Genomic DNA, 24,066 nt, shown 5'->3' on the forward strand with positions numbered 1-24,066 from the left:
ACAACAACGACGACCATGCTGATGAAGCGATGGAAGCATCACGACAACGACAACGACGACAACGATGACGACGACGACTCCGAACTATAAAAGTTCACCACGCGGATAGATAACCCAGTGCAAATGGACCACAGTAGATAGGTACTAAAATGATGGGATCACATTTCATATGAACTGAAAAAAGGAGCAACAACTCCCATAAATCAATACTAGTTGATTAGACGCCGCAGTAAAAAAAAAACTCTAAACCTAAGCAAACCTAAAATCCCCATCACAATTCACGAATCGAAAAAAGGGTAACAGTTCCATTACTAAGGGATTCCAAGTTTTATTGTTGAATTTGTTTTTTTCTGTTCTTGTTGTATTTGTGCTCAAAGCTAGTTGCTGTTTTCCTGTGACCTATATATAAACCAAGTTTATTGCTTCCTATAACTTTGAAATCCCAAAAATGGTTTTCCTGTGTATGTTGCATGTATCCTACTTACCTACCTTCTATAAAATATCTTTTTGGGTTGTTATTTAAGGGGGTTTTGAAAAAGGGGGATGGGATAACTATTTTTGTATTTTTTGTTTTTCTGGAATTCTGCCAAAAACTTAAACTGTAAACGTGAGAATTTCCTGCAGGTTGTTATTAATTGGCTCCCCTAGACTCCCCTAAACTATGTGCTCTGGTGTGTGATTGTTGAAAGGTGCAGTGTTTCACGGTTTTAAGTTTTTTTTTATCGAGTCGGGGGTTAAATGTTGGTTATTAGGGTTTAGCACAAATTAATATTCAAACAAAAACTTTTCAACAAAAGTTTTCAGGAAAAAAAAATAACAACAAAAAAGTGTTCAGCCTTAGCGTTTACATTGGTGCCTTGAAAGGGCCACTGAAACACGCATGGTATTTAAATAATCCATTTATATGGTATAAAATGATTATTAAGAGGTAAATCGCATGCAAGAAAAGTTCTGTAAAGTGAAATACTTCAAGTTTAATTTTAGAAAGTTCGAAATGGAACTTATAAAATAAAAGCCTTAAAACTTTAGGACTAACTAGTGCACTGTTAATTTAAAAAATTACACATTTCCGATAAGTTTTTAGAGCTGTTACCAACGAATTCCCGGTAAACCCACTCTTAGTGTATGTGTAAAATTGTTTTCGGTATGAGTGAATACTGTTCGTTTATCATTGTTTTAGAATGTTCAGAACATATACATAGCTTAATAATATTCCGTTCGAAAATTTCCCATAATGATGTATGATATACCAAAAAATACAACTAAGAAACTGAAACAAGCCAAAATCAAGTTTTGGTAAATTGGCAGCACTGATATTTGATATTTCTTTTCGATATTTATTTATTTGTAGATCAGCTGTACATCAACTTAAACTTATAAATAGTACAGGATATAAAACATTGATTAAGGATGCAATTAACAAAAGATATATTTACAAACGTGTGAGAACAAAATTAACAAAAAATTAATTAAATACGACTTTCCATTACCGCAGCACGAATTTCCTTCTGATTTTTTTCTTACAGTTAGGTAGGAGTCTCAAAAGAACATGTTTTAAATATTAAGGCGAGGAAACAACTTTAAGTCATAGAAAAAAATATTTTTTTTTTTCGGACTTAACCCTATTTTTTTTGTATTGCATGTTTTGAGCCTAAAACAAGTTTTTTTTTAATTAATAGCACGGCGTACTAACAGGTAGGTATGTAAGGGGGCATGCTGCCCCCTGCTTGGGACCACTAGAGGATTACTTTTCGCATTTGAGCCCTTAAACCAAAGAAATCCCCAACAAAAAAAAAAAACAACTATGGCAACACTGAGCAAAAAACAGGGAAGAAATGTCAAAATCAACCATTTTTGTGTGTTTTGTATGTAAAAAAGTGAACTTTGAAAATTAATTAAAAATAGAAATAAATGTTTTCCCGCTCTAAAATTGCTTTAGTTATTATTTATTTGCACATATCTATCATATAAAAAAACCGCGAGTCGAAATTCGTGCTGCTGTAATGGAAAGTTGAGCCAAAAATTAATAAAACATTTAAGAACAAAAATAAAAAAAAGAAAAGACATGTTAATTAATATTTTTCTGAATCAAGACGAAAGGAAAATAAAATTGAAAATTATTAATTTAAAAGTATGTTCAGTTCAAGTTTGAGAAATATTCAAAAAAAAAATTGCTTGAAACTTTCTGTTTTCGATTCTAGACCTCATGTGACTGGGAATGTTATTCCGAAGTCTAACAGCATGAACGTAAAATTGCATGCTTAATGTCAAACACGTAAAGGTGGACGAGCGCAATAAAATGGAACGGCTAGAAACACAAAAATTAAGTCTGTTACTTAGATAACTTGGAGTCTTTTTAACAATCAATTTGAAGTAATCACCTTACTGAACACAGTAATTCCTTTGATTGTTTATGTAATTTTAATTTCAGAAAGGCCAATTTCCAGCAGTTGTCTGAAGATTTTACTCTTTCTGGAATTGCTGATACATTAGCATTTTCTAACATTGACGAAACAGCATCAACTTTTTATAAGATCCTTAATTTTTGTTTGGAAAAAAATGTACCCATAAAGAAATCCTTGGTACACGAAAGAATTGCGTTTACTGCGTACCAAAAGAAATAAGGCGTGGAAAACGTATCTCACAACTCTGTCTACAATCAACTTGCCTTTTTATGTTGAACTCTTTAACCAATTAAAGCCTCTTTCTAATTTTGTGTATGCTTGTTATGTTACTTATGTTTGGAATTTTGTAAACTCAAAGATAAAATCAGATGGCTTTCCAGTTAACTTCACTTACAAGAACCTTTCATAAGGTAAAACTGTTGATATCTGTAACGCTTTCGCAACAAATTTCCGTGAATCATTTGTTAATAGCCCTCAAGAAGTTGATGAAGTATATTTTCATAATCTTCACCTCTTTTCGCAAACTAGCTGTAGTCGCATACCTGTGCTACAGATTACGGTCCTTGATCTTTTATCTGCGTTAAATGATGACTGCTCAGCCGGTCCCGATGGTATTCCCCCGATAGTACTAAAAAAGTGTAGTAATGCTTTAGTTGAACCCCTTACGTTCTTATTCAAACTTTCTCTAAAAACAGGCAAATTTTCCAGCATATGGAAGAAGTCATTTCTAAAACCAATTTTCAAGAAAGGTAACAAGTCCTTGCAAAGTTTTCTTGCATTCCTAAAGTATTTGAACAAGTTGTTTGTGAAAGTGTAGCATTTTTTAGTAAAAATATCATTTGCGAACAGCAACATGATTTTTGTGAAAAAAAGACCAACCGTTTCTAATCTTCTCACATTCAAACGCTTTAGAACAAAGTTATGAAGTTGACTGTGTATACATACACACTGACTTTTCTAAAGCTTTTGACCAACTTAGCAACGGAATTATTAAACTTAAGGCTCTTGGTTTTCCACCATTTTTCTTAGTTTGGATTAAGTCATACCTTAAAAAAAGATCCTACGAGGTAAAATTTAGAAATTGTCATTCTGAACCTTTTGTTGCTCAATCTGGTGTTCCCCAGGGAAGCCATCTTGGCCCTTTTCTGTTCATCCTGTCTATTAACGATGTATCGTCATGTCTATACGCTCAAGTGAACTTCTCATTTTTGCTGACGATGTGATTTCAAAATAATGAAGTCCACCCATAATCGTATTCTTTTACAAGCCGACATTGATAGTTTCACATTTTGGTGTGGGAAAAATAGCCTCTCACACAACCCTTTAAAATGCTAGACGATAACATTTACTAAAAAACTAATCAGTATCGTATTTGACTATTGTATATCACATCAAAAATTCTGTCGCGTCTCCAAATTTCATTTCATTTCTGTTCCAACTTAGATTTTACACATCACATTAATTTTATTGTTAATAAAGCAAGTTCTATGCTTGGTTTTATAAAACGCTGGGCAAATAAGTTCAATGATCCCTTAGTTACTCTTTCTTTGTACAATTGTCATGTTCGTCCTCATCTTGAATATGCTTCGCAGGTATGGACTCCCTATTACGAAAATCATAGAAAACTTATTGAATCAATTCAACATAATTTCATTCGCTTTGCCCTAAAGGGTCTTCCTTAGGAAGATCCTTATGATCTGCCTCCTTATGAACATTGTATTCAGCTTCTTCAAATGCATCAAAGGCGTGTTAATAATGACTTAATATTTCTTCATGAACTCATTAATGGTGAAATTGATGAACCTTATTTGCAATCTTGTGTACAATTGAATTACCGAGGCGGAACTCATCACCTGCGTACATTTGATTTTATACATATTGACCTCCATAGAACTAACTATGGGAAGAATGAAGCTTTAAGTGTAATGAGGATTTTATATAACTTAAACTGTTCATCGATTGATTTAAATTTAAATAAGGTGGGATTAAAATCATTGTTAAGAACCAGTGCTCCACTATCGTAAACGTTCTCATTTTATTTTTTGTTCTGTAATAGTTAAATGTTAAATATGTTTTGTATTTTGTGTATGTGTTAGTCTATAATTGTAATATTTTTTTTACTAACAACTAAAACATGCACTTATGATGAGCCTCTGATCGTAGTTTGAGGCTTGCTATAAGCTTACTACTTTCTGAAATTCTGAAGTGTAAAAAAAAAAAATATCTTGAAGATCGAAAGCTTCTTAATACGGCTTCAGCAGCAATAGGTCCACTGGTAATATCATGGTTCATCTCACCGAACAGTGAGGCAAATCTTTACATCGCTTTGGAGAAAGTAAGATTTTTGCACTTCATATATCAAAAGCATTCGAAAATGCGTGCTTTCGGTTTTCATGAATCCCTGCTTCATTGGATTAGTAATTACCTTTCGGATCGTTCAATACAAGTAGTATTGGATGGATTCAAGTCTGAAAATCATAAAAAAAATGCTGGTGTGCCCCATGGCTTCTTTCTATCTCCAATACTCTTTCTCGGATGTGGAACTCCAACGACAAAACATGATAAACTAATTGAATTCCGACCTTAACAGCATTGTACAATGGGGAATAAGAAACCGCGTGGAATTTAATGCTTCGAAAACCCAATGCTTTCTTGTGTCGTTAAAGCGAAATATACCGCCCTTGCATTATTCATAAATGGCACTTGCATCGAGGAGACTGAACATCTCGATATTATCACCAACCACCATTTGTGGAACGATCACAACTGAACGCCAAAAATGCCGCAAGATGTTTGGGTTTTCTAAGGCGATGCAAGAAATTGTTCTCCCCCTCTGATCTGGCTGTTATCTACAAAACTTATATATGTCCAAAGCTTGAGTATAATTCCAATGTCTGGGCTGGTGCTCCAGCAACTTACCTAAGCCTCTTGGACAGTATTGAACGTAGAGGATTTAAATTGATTGGTGATATTACCATCATAAGATCATTTACGTCGCTTGAACATCGTCGAAATGTTTCTTGACTCACCCTCCTTTACCGTTATTTTAATGGTTTATGCTCCAGAGAAATAGCCAGTGGCAATCCTCCCCTTAAACAGTTCAACCGTAATGCTCGCGCTTCTAGGAATGATCATCAATATACCCTCGAGCCCGACTATGATCGTACTGTCAAGTACAGAGATTCGTTATTTAGCCGTACTATGCGAACGTGGAATGCCTTGCCACTCTGTCTTTCCCAGCCATTGCAATATTCAGGAGTTCAAAACCAATGTGCATCGACACCTCCTTTCAACCCCTCTCTCCCTTTCCTAGTGCTCTTACTGTGTCTATATAATAAGGGTAGTATTATCCCTTTGAGTGTGCGCTTATTATAAAACAAAAAAATCTCTGCCTATGCCATTTCACTGGTACTGCCTCTTACGAGGAATTGACAAACACTCCAAGATCTTGCATTGAAAAGTGCTTTCTCAAATAAGACTGTAGGTACCCTCAATTCCTGATAACATTGCTCGAGGAATGGCTAAGTGTTGCAAGTTTCTTGGCACTAATTTTCAACGAACTGTTGCTCCACATAATTTATTATTTATTTAATCCAATTATAACATCTTAAAATGTTTAGGTGTTAGAGAACTCCTTGATCATCATCATTTCCTCATAGCTCACATCTCAATTTATCTTTATACATACATTGTTTACAAAAATCAGTTGAATAATAAATTCCAGCAATGTTTAATATGAATTCCGTTGAAAAGCCGAATGAATATTTATGTTTGCAAGTTTTCTTACTCCCCTAATGCTATCCATTTTCTTATATATCTTGTTAAACAAGATCATCAAACTCATTATTAGATTTCTAATGAAGTACCCATTCATCTTTTCTGATGCTCAGCGAAAACGGAAATGCTAAAAGAAGCTATACTAAAAATAAAAAAGAATATTCCTCTAAATGGGGAACTACTATGTGTTCTCTCATATTCCATACTTATAACTTAAGCTGCAATAAAAACAATAACAAGTTGTTTGAGCAAAATAATAAAACATCAAAACAAAACAACAAAAAAAAAAAAATATTTCATATGAATCACAAGCAATAATATCCCCTAAAGCCCATGCTCTACTGCATTCTTCTAATTAAAATTCTACAGATATGTTGCACGAAAAACAATACAGCAGACAGCAGCGCTCAGTTTTACGTTTACCGTGCATTGGCCGCAGCAAAATAAAAGTATCTGTAAGCTGTGCAAATAGGTGCAAGTGTAACTTTTAGTTTTTATTTCAACGTCGGTCAGACTCTAGACGTTTAACTTTTCATTCTCGAAAATCGTATGCCCAATGAATAGGGCTCTCTAAACCGGCTTGGCTTGGCTAACCTATTGAACATGACTCAGAGCAGTACAATACCAATGACTAAAGCTGTTCTTAGAAGCTATAACAATAAGAAAAAACGTGGATTAGGGCCCAGTTCACAGATCAACAAATATTTTCCTACTGCTTTTTTCCTCTTTTTGTGGTACATGAGTAAACATATCTATTCATATAAATAAATAAAAATCACTCCCTAGATAGGTAAATGTATGAATTTTCAATTTCCATTGGTAGCACTAATAATTATAGATTTAGATTGAGACAATGTTCCATTGTGGATATTTGAATGACTCCGGTGTTGGTGCAGTGTTGTATTTCAATTTGATTGAAATCGAGACACTATACTCACTCCAGCTACAGCTCCAGCGAATGCCCTATTCCCACAGATTATAATAACAATTTGAGAGCCGAGCCGTCTATAATTGGAGGGTTGAAGATCAAATTTAAATTGACTCATTACTTATGCAGAACAATCGCTTGATAAAGCAAAATGGAGTTCAATGACGAATAAACTATATTATAAAGATGGGACTTGATGGTGAGTTTGTCGTTGTTTGATTTTTTTAGTTTAACTTTTCATTTTATGTTTTTTTTTGGTTTTGAATTTAAAGAGGTATTTATTGTTATTCTTTGTTTATGGAGTTTTTTTGTTGTTGGAATAATGTGACGCATTGGAAAACAGGTACAAAGCAAAGAGTGATCTTTGACATTGACAAACAAAAAAGAATTTGATATGACTCAAGTTTAGTGGTTTTACTATCATAAAGGGGCCTTGGAGGCAGCTATAGGAGATCGTATTTTGAATAATATGACAAATTAACTGATTCCTACAAACAAGTCCCATGTTCCAAGATCCTTACGTCGATTTATAAGAATATGTTTAAACAGATAACAGAACGTTAATATATTGTTTTTGGGCTCGTGTTTAATTTTTTTAATTGAAAACAAACATTGTAATTTTCTTGACAGGTCGTTTATAGCTTTCATTAAAAATGTATGTACATATGTCATTGAAAAAAATGTCCTGATTGAAATCCACTCAAAAATTTGTACTGACAGAAATTTGTCATTGGCATTGGGCTCATTCACAAAGCTAGTGGCTACGTAGTCAAAATTCAACTTGCTTTGTGAATGCAAAACTACAATACAAAGCTAGTCAATCTGGAACTGTCAAATTATTGACAAATGCAAATAAACATATAAAATAAGAAACATTTTTGATTTGATAACTTTAACTTATCTTTTGTGTTTTTAAATTTAATAAAATCAAATTTAAGACACAATTTGAATTATTTATATTTGTATTTGAATATTGAACGATTTATTTCATTTTGAATTCGTGTGTCTTTACCGAGCAGATGATTCTGAAACGTCAAAATCATTCTCCACTAACTTTGTAGCCGAATTTTGTACACTACGTGGGAGGGAAAATTTCAACTAATTTTGTAGTTGGATTTGGGCAATCAGAATCCCTTGACTACGTAGCCACTAACTTTGTGAATGCGACCATTGTGTGAAATTGGAACGCAAATCAGTGGAACGATTCGTAAAACCGATCAGTAAAATTTGAAACAGGAGAAATCTGAAATGTTTTACTGATGAGCGTAAATAGCATTCAGTAAATTTACGTCAGTAAATTAGATGTCACTTTAAGGCTTCGAGCCTCAGACAATTTTTTTTTACTGTTGCTTTCATCACAATTGGAACACCAACAGTAAAACGAAATGGAATTTTTGTTGGCTTTTGGCAGTCAGCTGTTCAGTAAAATGAAAAAATTAAAATGGATTTATAAATTAAATAAAACTTTAAATACATTGTTTCTTTTTGAAAAAAAAACTTGAATATAGGATTCATCAAAAACACTCTAGTAAAGATATAAATCCTTCGTACGTATCACCCTCCAAAACCCATTTGTTTACATTGTTGTATTTGTAATGTGGACGAATTCAACGAGAAAAATTGACGTGTTTTCACGCATCCATAGACACACTTACTGAGTTTTTTGGGGAAATTTAATAAATTAGAGGAGAAATTACACGCATACTATAAAAAAGTTTATGAGGCTGATTTCCGATTCAGCTTGTAGGCAAACCAAGATGTCTACCGCGGATTTATATCTTTATATAAAGTGTTTTTGGGATTCATCCTATTGTATCAATCTTTTGCTAGAAATAAACATGTTCAAAAACTAAAAACTAAAATTTTACTGATGAATTTTCTGATAGCTAAAACCGATCCCTAAAAGTATCAGCTGTTCAGAAAATGAATTTCCGCACGGAAAATAGAAAAATACATTTTTAGAGAAAAACAAATGCGCAATTACACTTTTTTTCCTCAAAAAAAAAATTCTTTGGGTGATTTCCGATCGATCAGTATATAATTTTCATTTTTAATGAAAAGGAAACATCGTCAAATATCGATTCAAACATTTTCCCGGATCGATTTCAATGATAGCTATAACTGGCACCTTACGTATGGTCGTGAAACATGAGCTTCCAATAAGCAACATGATTTTTAATGTTAAAAAGAGAACGGTTACTTTTTGAAGAAATTTCAAGTGAACATGTGAGACATAACACGGTCAGAAAGCTTTCCCAACAAAATTACGATCGTTCCGAAAATAAACGTTGTCCTTATTTATACCTTCTAATTTCGACCAAAAACAAATTAATCATAGCTCGGTTTATTTTGTTACCGTTATTTCATTTTCGGAGTAATCACTCAGCGATTACAAGAGTCCCAAGCCCCTATCCAAATAGACTTTTTTTTCTATGAAAATTCGGATCATTTTAATGCATTTCAATCATTGGTTATCTTGAGTTCTTGTAGTAACTGAACTTGAAAACCCTCTGGCCCTAAGTCTTTAGTCAAAATATAGTGTGATGTTACTTGTAGAATTCAAAATTCAAATTTAAAACTATATGGTTAACAGCGACAATATTCTCAAATGTTCTTGAGCGACGGACAAGGTTACGATTCTTTACATCAATAACTTGTTCCAACAACTCAAATTTTTCTACCAATTTTCATCATATAAATACGTTGTTTGAGCTTATACCGTTTCATTGTTAGTAATGGCGTAGTTTTTTTTACTTCTTATATGTCAAAAGATGATTACTTCAAAAGTGACAGCTGTCTAAACAACGGGATATTAAAAATAAAAAAAAGCCCTTATTGAAAAAGAACAAATTTGACAGTTTTAGACAACATAAGGGAGTTGAAGTAAAGGCCATTTTTTTAATTATCTCTTTGGGCAGCTGTCAAAAAATTGCCTTCCAATTAAGGCAACTTTATTGGAAAGTATACTTTGAAGTCAATTTCACTTATGTCAAAATGACGGTTCAATTAACTGAAAGCTGAATTTTATTTCTGCACAATTCCATTTTAAGTTTTATGTAAAAGGGTTTCTTGTCAAATTGTAAAAGAAGTAGGTTCAATTTAATGAGAAATGCAAAATACAAGTCTCGTTTTCCGTAAGAGTTTTGTGAAAAAAATTGTGTTTTTGGAATTTAACACTTGTCCAATTAACTACTTGCCTTGGTCAAAATGTACATGCAAAGAATGCAGTTGACTGCAAAAAAAGTCCTTTATGTTGCCTGAACCTGCCCACTACTGCCTTTCAATTAAAGCATCTTCATTGGAAAGTTGTCTGGAAAGCTAGTCAAGAAAAATCTCCTTTAATAATAAGCCAATGGGCAGTTTTAGGCGACATAAGATGCTAAAAAATATCCTTCCAATTAAGGAAATTTCATTGAAAAGCTGACTAGAAAGTTAGTTAAGAAAAATCTACCTTACTATTAAGTCAAGTCTACTTCTTTCAAAATGACAGTTGATCATGTTTTTTCATTCAACTATAAGCTGAACTTTATTACTCTGATTTATTTATTCTCTGCACAACTTCATTTAATACTTTCTGTGAAAGGGTTTCTTGTGAATTTGAAAAAGAAATAACTAATGTTTCTTTACAACAAAAAATAAAAACCGTGGTGGACTTGTAGCTTGCCTGAGGAGTGTTTTGTAGACAGTAATTTTGTTGGTACTTTTTGTACTATGTACTTAAAGCGAAGGTTTGCGAAGTAAAGTTCTGAATTTAAAATCATGACACTTGTTGTTGTTTTGGTCAAAATGTACGTTCAAAGAATGAAGTTGACTGCAAATAAAGTCCCTTATGTTGCCTGAACCTGTCCAATATTACTAACGTCAAAATATAGGCTGATTATGTTCTTTTATTTAACTTAAAGATCTTCATAACTCTGTAATTTATTTATTTAGGTTACAATTTTATTTTAACTTTTGTTTAGAAAGGTTTTTTGTCAAATTGAATGAGAAATCAGTAGTTTTTCTTTACAATATAAAACACAACTTATGATTGAATTGTAACTTGTATAAAAAGTTTTGGTACTTTCCAAGCTCTTAGCTTGAAATTAATGACATTTAAGAAATTAACTAACTGACTTGGCCTTATTTAGAATTCAAACCTGTTTTTCGAACACGTGTAAGCTTACTCTTAGTTTACTGTTACTCGAACGCTTGCTTTCAGTCTCCGTGAATGCTGTTCGTTTATAACACGGGTCAACACGAATTTTGAGTCTGAGTTCTGTACCTCTGATTTTCATTACTTATGCCTAACTAATTAAAGAAAAAATATTTTTATCTAATAAAGTTTGCTTTTGTAGTTACTACAACGAAATTTTAATTTTTATGAAAAAGCTCTATTTTTTAATTTCAATTATATGTAAAAGGAAAACAGTTTTGAATTCACATATTTTTATTGACTTTAATTATACTAGACGGCATAAATAAACCCACACGTACAAAAAAGAATACAAAAAAGACTTTAAAAATGAACAGATTTGGTATTTCTTCTGTGTAAGTTGGAACTTTCTCGTATGAGCCCCCAAATGTAGTCACCCATCATGTTTTCATTACATTGTCCTTGATAACGCTTTTCAAAGTTCATTACATCTTGGTGGAAACGTTCCCCTTGCTCTTCTGAATATGCACCTAAGTTGTCTTTAAATTTATCCAAATGAGCATGTAGCATGTGGACTTACAAAGACATTCTGCAACCCATAACTTTGAAGTTGTGAAGCATATCAGTAATAAGCTCCGTGTAATTCTCTGCCTTTCTGTTGCCAAGAAAGCCATGAATCACCGCTTTAAGGCTGAGCCACGCTTGTTTTTCGTGGGTACTGAGGAGCTGTAGGAATTGTTCACTGGCCATTATTTTCTTTATTTGTGGACCGATGAAAATAACAGCTTTAATTTTAGCCTCTGACAATTTCGGAAAAAATGATTTTAAATATTGAAAGGCCTCAGAGTCTTCACGCAGAGCCTTTACGAACTGCTTCATCAGACCTAATTTAATGTGCAATGGAGGCATTAAAATATGATCGGGCTTCACAATTGGTTCATTTTTGACGTTATGTTGTCCTATTTGAAACTCGCTCCGTTGTGTCCATGAGTGCTGCTGGTAGTGAAGTGCATCGGCTCTACTGTCCCATAAGCATATATACGTTATTCCTTTGCAAAGCGCACGCGCACACTGCGGTTGACAGATCCTCACTCCCGCTTCACACCCACAGCCCCCCTACCCCTCTCCAGCATCTTATATGCAACGGCTCCTAAAAAAACTGCTAAAACACTATAATATTTCGTTTTACATTGTGTAACGGTACAAAAGCAAACTTTATTTATCATAAATGGAGTTTCTGCTTTTTTTTTCGATGTATACAATCAGAAAATATTCACTAAATAACAGACTCAAAGAAAAATATTTTTTTTGTTGACTTGTGTAATTTGCTCTGGATGTGTTCATTTTTTTTTAAAGTTCAGAATATTTTGATGTTTGGAATTTTTAACAAGCCATTTCAAAATTCTGATTCTAAAACAAATTTACTTATTTTATATAAAAAAAAAACAACGAACATTTTAAGCTTGGGAAACCCTTGTACTCGTAAGTCTTAGTCGCGAAGTAATCGACAATACCAAGATCAGAGGCTTTTGTTTCTAAATTAGGAGAGGTAGGTCAAAAGACATTTTTCAGCTTTTGACCTGAGATCCAAAAACCCTGATTAAATTTAAGGTTTGCGCCAAATAACTCATCAAAACTTTCCCTACACATGGTTAAACAACAATCTCCAAATGATAAACAAACATTTTTATGGCAATACATAAAATACCTTTGTTTCTATACCACCTCCAAGAAAACTTTACTTACCATTATACCAGCTTTCATCGTTTTCCTTTCACAAAATATAAAAAGAAACAAAATCAGACACAATAAACCACTTTAAAGAGCAAAGTCGTGACATGCGCAAATAACATATACAAAACTGTTCAAATCGGAAACAGTATCCCATAAAAAAGCCCAACATCAACTAAAGACCCACTATACCTATTTATGTACCTATCTACTAAGCATAGATACTTATTCTCCCATTGCCATCTTATATAATAATAATAATAATAAGCAGCAGCTGCAGGTCTATTTATCTCATAAAGTTTGTTGTCACAACAAATACTTTACTTGTACAATCAAGATGACATTTTGCAGATAGAGCAGGATTGCATCTTGTCTATTTCCTTTCACTTCTCTTACCTTATAGACTTGAATTTCATCCAGCACAGCATCGGACTCCTTGAGCACATGATCCACTTCAGCATACACTTCGAGTTCTGTATCTGTTGGAGCTGCATTTTCAAAATCTAGGAATACATCGTAAGATTTTGCTGTGCAACAATTGGAATCATCCCGAGCGAGTAGACTTAAAAGTTTTCCCATTGCAAAAATGTGCGATGTTGTGAGAGAGAGCGTAATGTTCTTTTATGTGTATCACGAAATCCTTGAGAAACAACCAACAGCGAGGTCAATAGCACCCGACCAAGAAAACACGTTAGATGATTTTTGTTTTTGGAAAACCGTTAAAATACCCCCGCGGAGAGAAGCGAACTTATATTTCCTTCTTTTTGAATTGAAAATGATAAACAAATCCCATAGACCGATTGCAGAAAAGAATCGTTGATGTCGAAGGCAAACGACTGGAAGAGGAGCGAGACGACGACGCGAGTCGAGATTATTTGTGATTATTTTTGTTATAGTTCCAGAGAACGTAGTTCTGCTTTTTAGCTGGGTCGCGGTCGTTTATCAGATGATGTCTCCCGGGCAGTGGATGTTTTTGTAATTTGAGTTTGAACACAATTTATGGCAAATTATTCACTAAAATCTGAGTTTACTTTATTTTGTTTGATGAATCACGCGCAATCACTTTTTGTTGTTTATTTTGTTTGTGTATAAAATTGCGATAACATAGCTTTGTTTGTTATACTTGGATTTGGGCGATGCGGGACAAGACGACAAGGAAAACGCAATATATCCAAATCAGCCTGGGCTGTGAAATAAATTTGTTAATAAATTGTTTCCAATGCAAGCACAAGTACGAATTTATTTATGCTTATAAAAATGTGAAGCAAGGGATGATGTTGATGGTGGTGAGGTGTGCAGCGGCAGCACAGACACAGACAGGGGCAACGCAAATTTTATTGTAAACAGATAAAGATCACACAGGAGAACGTGGACGAGGAGAGAATCAGGAGACAGCAGCGGAACTATGGTTATGGACAAAAACCAAGAACGAGACGAGACGAGAGACGACGACGCAAGCAAGGAAAGAAGGAAAACCAATCGTGTGGCTGTGGCTGGTGTTGGTACTGATACTGGAACTGGTGGTGAGTTGAGCGAGTCTTGTCGACTTTCGAGTGATGTTCATGTGATGTTGATGAACAACAGAAAATTCTCCCCTAGGCGATTTTATTATTCCTAAGAAGCGCGTTTATTTCAGTTTCAATTCCCTTTTCTTCCTTCTGCTTCTGTTAGATTATTGTTTTTCTTTTTTGTGCACGATAAAAAAGCCTGCCAGATGTTTTCAAGGAACAACCAGTGAGCCAGCAACGAATACGAGAAAAACCTTGGGAATTATTTAGGACGATTCCTTGTTATGAGTTGTTGGAGTTTAGGAGAATAATGGAAAAACAGGAATAAATAACAGGCAAAGAACCAACAACAAAAAAGAGGAAACACACTTCACTGTTGTAGAGAATTTTTGCGCGATGTAACAAACGACGACGACGACGATGATAAGGAAAAAAATAAAAGCACAACTATGAACTCCGAGATTGTAAGAACTACAATACTTTTTAATTGAAATTTATATATAAACAAGATAAACTCTAATTTGTGTTTATTTTGATAAAGGTTTTTTTGTTTTTTTCTGTATTGAAATTCAGCAATTTTACACAACTGACGATGGATTGGAGGAGGAAGTGCACGACCAAAACCAAACGAACGAACGGCGAGAACGACCAAAACGAATTCACAATCGAGAATTGAATTCGAAGCAGCAAAAGCAGACGCAGAGGTGAAAAAATTGACTGAAAAATTTATGGGGAAACGATACATTTTTTGTTTGCTCCCGAAGAAAGAAATGAAAGGAAAAAAGAATGCATTTAAGAGAGAAGTGTCAAAATTATTACTCTTTTGTGGAGAGTAGTGGGTAAGGTAGTTTGATGTGGCGGTTTGACAGACGGCATTTTCAGAAATGGTGGTTTTGGAGAGTTGGGGTACGTTCACATGTGGTAATGGCATGCGGTTAAAGCTATGGTGTGTTCTTTTTCTTAACGTTGGTGACTTGACCAGTTTATATATCTAATAGCACGTTTCCACCAAAAAATAAACCGAGATTTAAAATAAATCATGAGGTGTTTCCACCAAAGAAAAGGAGATTAATTTGATGCTTGGTTAATGTCATAACAACCAAACGTCAAATTATTCTCCTTTCGAAAAGAAAAAAAATATGAAATTTGTATTGATTTTATTGATTGATAATTTGATATTTTTAACTATGAAATGTTAATTTCTTTAAAAAAGAATGAGGGTCGGTAATTTAAAACTTTTAGTATCTCGTCAATTGATTCTTCTCAACAATTTGAAAGTGGTAGTGGGTTCTTTGGACAGAAGAATTCACTTTTATAGAAAAAAAAAACGCCTGCAGTGCTTAATAAACAGCAGCAGCGGTCGAAGTGGAAGCGGACTAAGCAGCCGACGGAACAACGGCAGTGGCAGGAGGGAAAACATCTCCGACACTGAGTCTTGAGTGGAGTAAATTGATTCTGAAATACATAATACATTTTTTTATTTTTTATTATTATCATTATTTTTTAATACTTTTGGATACTTACATTTTATTTGGTTTTTGATTTCTTTCGTTTTCGTTTTTGAGTTGTTTATTGTTTATTTTTTTGAATTATGGAAGTGAGGCAGATAGTTTTTGTTGACATTTTCATCTGTCAATAAACGAAATTGGCGTTTAAATGGGTCGGTTCAAAATTATTCTCCGAAACAAAAGTTTGTTTGATTTGGACTAATGTTTCCAAGTAGATTTCAATGAGTTTTATTTGAAATCTTCGTTTGAGGAGATTAAAATTTGTATGTTAAATCTTCGAGATTTCAAGGAGATTTTTAACAAATCTAGCTAAATCTCGGTTTAGTGCCCGGTGGAAACGTAGTATAAGATCTTAAGCACTCCATACACAGTTCAACTTGTCTTTCAATTTAATGTCAATTTCATCAAATAAATTTGTGTGGGCTTGAATTTTGAATTTTTGAATTTTTTGAAGGTTGACGATTGAGTTGGAAGAAAATCAAAAGATTTTGAATTTGTTCAAGTTGATGTGAATGTTTTCAACTTAGTTGAGGTGTGTGTTGGCAAGTTTTTTGATTTACTGTCAAACCAAAAGCATTCCATCTCTTTCTTACAAAGAAATCAAAGTGAGATAAAAAACAGAGACGTGAATAAACTCAATAGAATTATCTCTGTGGTCATGTCTGACGTCTCGTCTCTGGTTTCGGTGTGCTTTGCTTGGTATTTGTTCTTTAAAAAAATTAATTAAAAATGACTCGAACAGCAAATCAAAAATGTTGCAAGGAATTGTTTGAACTTCTCAAGCGAAATCCCACGCTTTGGAAGATAAAAAGCAATGAACACAAAAATAAACTAAAAGAAGCCAACTTGGGATGTGTAGCTGGAGAAGTTCAATCAAATAGAACCCGATGAAACTATCCAACAATTCTTTATCGTCATATAGGCACTCTGTAATAATTATTAATGCCAATATTTTTCTTTTTTCAGACATCTTGATTCGGTTAAATGAAATTTTTTAACGATAAAAATGATGTTTTGAGAGTTTTAGCAGAAGTCTTTCAACAACGTTTATGTAGTGTGTGGCGAAGCACCAATTTAGTTGAGAACTAAATTTAAAATAAAATTGAATCTTGTATGGAGTGCTTTAGAGACTTTTCATACAAATTTGTGTGATTCTATTTGTCAAGAATTCTTTATCGAACAGCTGGTGTGTTTTTATATTTCATTCTGCTCTGGTAATCCGACTGCAAAGTTCTCAGAAATCTTAGAAATATAAACTTGCTAAATATTACTCGTTTATTGGGATTCAATATAAAGTACAGTGGGATTGCCAAAAATAAACCATCCGCAACCGTCAAATTTTTATAATTTTAAGTTGATACCATTGAACATATTCCAGAATAATTTTTAAAAAAATTTATCATATTTCAGACCAGAAATGGTTTTATTTTAATGTAATGGATACTTTTGAAGAGGATAAGGTAAGAAAAGATTGAATTATTTAACTTTTTCTTTCCTTGAGTTTAAATTAAAAATAAAACTGTAGAATGGTGAGTAGATCTTCACGTGTTACAGATGTCTCTATGGGTGATAAAGTGGAGTTTTTATTTTTGTTCTTACAAAATAGCAATAAAATAATACAAATTGGGGTATATTTATAGATGTTTGCTTAACTGTTGCTTAGTTGTTATTAATCAAGTCCAGAGTTTAGGCTATTTAAAATTAAATTTAAACCTAAGTTTAGGGCTTAATCTGTGGTTTAACTATAAACACCAATTGCTGTGTTTAAGTTGTTATTGTCACAGCCAAATGTCATATTTGATTTTTATTTGTGAAATAAAATGCTGAAAAGGTAAATTATATCAAATGAAAATATCGATTGATACCGCAATTGAAGAAGATATGGATTTCTTATAGGTGTTTAAGTTATTTGGTGATCTGCAAAATATGCCACCAAAAAAAGGAAAACATACCAAACATGGTTCAATTCATTTGAATTAAGCGACAAGAATTTTTACGAATGTTATCGTTTGTATAAAGAAACAGTCACATTTTTTTAAATATTATTATTATATTATACATCCAATTTGAGGAATGACATCACAAAATAACAGTTTTGAAAATATTTGCATATATTTTTTTGCTTTGACCTGTCATTTGAAGTATAATTTTAGTAAAATACAAACTTAACCTGGGGTTTTACTAAACACATCTGGAAAAACGGCTATGAATAAGAGTATAAGAGAATAAGCCCTAGTCTGTAGGTCAAGAAATCACGACTTTAGTAATTCTCTATGAATACGCTCTATTATGCATATTCAAGTCAGCTTACATAAATTAAAGTATATTTTTCATTTATAAAATAAATAAAATAGGTGGCTCAAAAGTCCATGAAGAACCAGGGCCTAATGAGTTACAAATCTCAACCATTCCTATGTGCGAGTAATGTCGTCAGAGATAGAAGAGACATACAGTTTATTTGCCGAATCCGAACGGCTAATTGGAGAAAGCACTTTTCATGGCAATAATTACTCTTGGAGGATTTGTCAATTCCTCGCAAGAGGCAGTACCCGTGAAAAAAGTTAGTTGGCAAAAGCAGGGATTGAACCTAAGACCTCTTGCATGACAGTCCAACGCACCAACCATTACTCTACTTTTACAAAAAATAACATAAGTAAAATACAAGGATCGAGTTTATGATGAGCAACGTTGAAAGCAGGAATAAGAATTAAAAATTTAAAATCACAGCTTTAAGTTGAACCAGGCTATATATATAAAATATTACTTGGAATAACAATAACGTGATTTTTTAATTTTGTTCCCACTAGCAAAAATGTAGTCATTCCCTATTCATTTTAAGAAATTAATTTACTTTAAGAACAAAGCTATTAGGGAGACATTTACGAAGCTTTAAAAAAGCTTTTGAACTATATATAGTACTGACTTTTCAGATAAAGTCGAAATTTGAAACGCCAATAACAGTACTTAAATGATTAAATAACATTTATTAAGCAAAATTGTTTTAACAAAATGTGTAAGCGTTAAATAAAATAATTAAAGATTTAAAATTGCCTCAAAACCTTTTATACTCTTTTAAAAATTGAAAATTAAATTTTAAATTTTTACTTAGAATTAACCTAGTTTTGTAGTTCTGACTTTCTTTTTCAAGAACATCTCAGACATGAATCCCCTTTACGCTTCTTACACAAACTTCTATTTCGGAAACAAAATACAATTTTGTTTAAGAAAAATGTCCGATTGGATCAGTTTCTTGGAATTCTTTAATTTCTGTTTGTATTTTACGATTTTAATAATTGACGTTTGTAAATGAAAATAAATTATCCACCTTTATTTTTATTAAACAATTATTAACAATAGTTTAAAAGCATTAATTTAAATTCATCAGATTTGTGTATTTTTCGTATATTTAAGCAGATTATTTGCAGTAATTATAATTTTAATTTGTTTTTCAGGGAGAAGATTACTCTATACATATTCCCGTGGGCTAATCTGATGGGCAAATATCAAAGATCAGATGATTTCACGCCAAAATAAGTAAATTTTAAGATGTAATAATTTAAATCGTATAATAATAAATAATATAATTAGTAAATCTTTGAAATTTAATTGGTTTCAAGAGAAACCAATTGATTTCTTGAGAATTTTACTTCTTAAAAACATTTTTTCTTCTGTAAAAACAAATAACTTCGACTGCTAATCTTATTTATAGGCATACACATTCAATGAAAATCTAAAAATTAATTTTAGAGGCAAAAAATATGCTTTTCTGGCAACACTGCATCGATCTTAAATTACGAGATTCATTCCTCTGTAAGATTTCCAAAAATGTAACAGGCGATCATGCTTGTCAGAAGGCAATTATTTGTTTTGTTTTGTTTCGCAATTCATCATGCAAATATGCCAGTTGGGTGTATTTGTGCTTTACTATGATAATGCCTTAAATAAATAACCTTCTTCTGTTTGTACCTATTCTTTTTTTTCGCGAAAGTGTTGTTTAAATATTGCAAAAGTGTGCGCGGTAACTCATTTAGTAGTGTTTGAGAATACAGTCTCACAAATTGGAATACAAATCAAAAAGGAATTGAAGAAAAAAAAGAAATAAAGGGTAGTCTAACTCTAATGCATGATACTAATTGCAAATCACACTTAAACGTCAATTTTAATTTTCCAACTTTATTTGACTCTTCTGTGTTTCATAATCTTTGAAAAATTAAACAATGTAGAGTAACATACATAAATGAGCTACACATTCAGTTTATAAAAGTGTTTTATGGGAATTTGGTGGGTCAACATAATCCACACACTTTTACCTTAGTGTAGTGTATTGTTTGTTTAAAAATGAATGCATCTACATTCATTCACTCTTCTGTTTGCAGATATTTAAAAAAATTATATAAAATATATCAAGAATAGTTAAATTAGTTAAGGAATTTCTTAAATAAGCAAATTGACTCTACACGTCGTTGAGCTTTAATTATACGTCAGAGTCATGTAGAATCTAAAAGAGGTATGCCACCGAAACCGTGACGATTATTTATTCGATGTTTCTATCAGAACAAAATAATATAAATACAATTCTTTATGCAAACCTTTATGTTTTTTTAACTAACATTGTGCGTTATGGTTCAACCACCCTTTAAACAACGTAGAAAATACAACCTTGCAACCTATAGCTAGCTATAGACAAATTTCTAAGTTACTAGGCGATCATGCTTAAAAGCATGTATTCTTTGTTAAATACATCGATAACTATTTCTACACTGCCGCCACTCCCCTCTAGCTGTCAATATCACAAAAAAGAATACAAGAAGCGCGAAAAACAAATACTTTCAAAGATTGACGTTTTCAATAAGAATGCAGTGTGAAACAGAAACAACTCAAAACAAAATTATAATTTAATTTGGTATCAGCTCAAATTCATTGACAAATTTCTCTGGATTACTAGGGTAACATGTAAATAAGCAGGTTAACTTTGATCCCTTCGCTACTCCCTCTTTGCAAAACTATACATTTCTCGATAATACCAGTGCTGCCACTATATAAATGATTTAGCGAAATATATATAAATACCCACAGTATATTGAAATGTACCCCTAAAGACAATATATAGGGTTTTCCAATAAGATATTTTTAATATCAAAAAGAACAGGGGCCCTACTGTGTAACTCGATTCTACAATGAAATTGGTCGAATTCGAAAAATTGGTATCTATTTGACTACTTTCGAAACAACGGGAATCAAAAAGTTGTAGTAGTGCCAACTATATTCTTATTAACTTTCGAATAAACGTGGAACTACGTAACTCGAAAATAGAATTCAAAACAAGGACAAATCGAAAATAACCAATCTACATCAAATGTGTTTGCGAGCGAAGTTTTTTTTCTCAAGTTGTAAGTAAAATGTTGAATATGAGTTCAAACTACCATCCAATTACACTGGCAATTCGTTATTTTTGACAAAAATAGCGTTTGGACTTTCGTTTCTCTTCTTAATTTATTTCAAAATTCATCATCAGCGGGCACATGACTCTTTCTATTGAAGTCAAAACTTCGGCAAGTATTTTTGACATGGTTTTCTGTGCAAGTCAATCGTTCTTGTCTTCACCAATGTGGTTTTGGTCACTTCCTATTGCCAAAAACATCAATGCTGCTGATAACTTATTGATAATCGTAACATCATTTTGTTTTTTGCGAAATGTCATGTCGGAAGATATGATGTTAAGAAAGAACACAAATCCGTCTTTAGAAAGACGATAGTTCTTTAAAAAACTTAAACAAAAGTATATATTTTCCATTAAGAATGCGTTAAAATATTCTACCGTATATATGTACATATATGTACAAACTTTTTCTCACTTCACGCCATTATGTTGGAATTATCATTTATCTTTCTGCGTTCAATTCGTAGCGTTCTTCGTTTCCTTGCAAATTAAACCAAATGCCAACGGTGTCCAGTTTTTTAATAATTATTCTTCTCCAAAAATTGTATGCCTAATTTTTCTTTCTTTTTTGGTTGTTTTGAAACTGTCAAATAACTCGGTACTCGTTCAAAAATACAACATTTTTTGAAAACAAGTTGGTATAACCGGCATCCGATTCTACTTTCATACGTAGTACGACTTGAAAGTAGAATCGGAAATTAGTTTCGAATAGAATCAAAAGTAGAATGGAGCTAATAGTATGGCCCCAGGTTTCAAGTTTCAAATCGATTACGGAGCATGTCGATTTTGATTCACGTTGCACAAAAGAAAAACAATTTAAAGTTGTTAAATTAAAAGATATCTACGATAAACTGTTATTACCTCTTCTAGAAATAACACCGTCAATAAACATGCAATTTACTAAGAGACTACAAATTACAAACCAATAGGTAGCCTATTTAGTTGCTAATTGTCTTTTATTAAAACACGAGCATCCAAACATGTCTTAAAAGTGACAGATTGTGAAAATAAACAAAACAACCACCCTTAAACTGACCTATTAATTTGAATTCCCAACTTTTGACTGGATTCTTCCATTCACTGCTCTTATAAGACTAAATTAGTTAAACCACCTTCATATTTATTAAGCTAAGCAAATTTATAAAAATAGATTTTACAATTGACTAATTCATTTAAAATGTTGCGCCATAGTTTTAATTTGTGAAATGTGAAAAGATGACAGCTAAAAAAAATGGTAGATTCTCTTTTTGCGCAGCAGATTTATGTTTGGGATTAAACGTAGTAGATCTACTGCTAAATCAGTAGGTTGACAGCACTGTTCACTGTAAACGTATTTGTGACTTACCTAACACAGACGTATTTATTTACACTCCTTCATGGATTAGTGTAGAGATGTAAACACTAACACAATTAAACTGTATAAAAGAAAAAGTGGGCGTGGCGATCTTGTTTGTATGTGAAGAAAACGAACAAAAAAATCCTAAACGCTTCTTTGAGGATAGACAAGGAAAGGTATACCTGCTGATAAACATGTTCGCCTGGTACTTTAGAGAAATTTTTCTCCTAAAATTCAAAATTATAATTTCTATTTCGCAATTGCGGTAAACAAAACGAGTGGTTTATATATATATATGTAGGTTTCTATATATATAGGTATTTCATATTTATATTATTAATATTTCATTGAGTTTGTCTCTCTTTAAAAACGAAAAAGAATGAGATTAGTTTGAGTGTCCATAGTAGAAAAAAAAAACAAAAACTCTACTTTGTTCAATTTGAATTTGAATACGGATATTTTAAGCTAACTGATAATAATCAGAAGTGATAAGAGCTGATTCGATCTTAATTCTAGATTTCTTATTTTTTTCTCGGATTTTTAATATTTGGGTTTCCTCCATTAATTTTCCCAATTTCAAATCTGTTTATTTTAATTAACTAATTTCGAATTTCAAATCTTTAATTTTTGGAAATCACCTTGTTTCAGATAAAGTGCAAACGAATCATAATCCCAAAACTCACACAAAACCTAAAACTCTGAACATACCAACCTCTTGTAACACAATCGATAACATTATGTGGTTAATTTATAAGATAAATATGTGGACACGAGCTTTGAAATTCTTGTAGTTCAGACCCAAACCAAAATTATATAAATGCTTCAAATATTAATTGTTAAAATTTAAATCTTAACAGGCTTTTTTTCGTATTCTTTGAGTTTTCAGTAGAAGTTTCTGAAATCCAAAAGACGTTTGAAGAAAACCTTGTGATTAGGTACTTTGACTAATGTACCACATTAATCATCTTTCAAATCTGTAAGACTATTTGTTTTGAATCAAATAATATTTATTCCCACTTGAATAATGGAAACATAACAAATGGAAAGAGATTTTCATGCTTTTTCAAAACAATTGTTTATTTCAATTCATTTTAAATTTTTGTTAGAATTCTATTGATGGGTCAACCTGAAACTTGTGATCATTGGCACACATTCCGATGCCTTCCCCCTGAATCTGCAAATTATATCTTCTGTTTTTTTGCAAGAATCTCAGTCAAATAGGATAAAGGCTTTTGCCATTTTCCATTTCAGTTTTATAATTTTTTTTTTCACACCGTCCGGTCCTAAGATTAAATGCA

At 32.5% G+C, this 24,066-nt stretch overlaps 1 protein-coding gene across 2 annotated transcripts in view; it reads right to left on the bottom strand.

Annotated features, from left to right (window-relative positions):
* LOC129944592 (CYFIP-related Rac1 interactor B) overlaps window positions 1–15,201 on the bottom strand; it is a 109,368-nt gene extending 94,167 nt beyond the window's left edge. Inside the window, exons 1-2 of one of the 2 annotated variants that reach the window (XM_056054133.1) lie at window positions 14,854–15,201; window positions 13,373–14,162 (exon numbers count right to left, since the gene is read on the bottom strand). In XM_056054133.1, the coding sequence (XP_055910108.1) occupies window positions 13,373–13,555 (183 nt within the window). In that variant the 5' untranslated portion in view covers window positions 13,556–14,162; window positions 14,854–15,201. Of the gene's footprint in view, window positions 1–13,372 lie in introns of both variants that reach the window. The other variant, XM_056054132.1, reaches the window with a different exon arrangement.
* Between the last annotated feature and the right edge of the window lie 8,865 nt (window positions 15,202–24,066).

Source organism: Eupeodes corollae, chromosome 2, assembly GCF_945859685.1.
Source record: "Eupeodes corollae chromosome 2, idEupCoro1.1, whole genome shotgun sequence".
NCBI classification, from domain to species: Eukaryota; Metazoa; Arthropoda; class Insecta; order Diptera; family Syrphidae; genus Eupeodes; species Eupeodes corollae.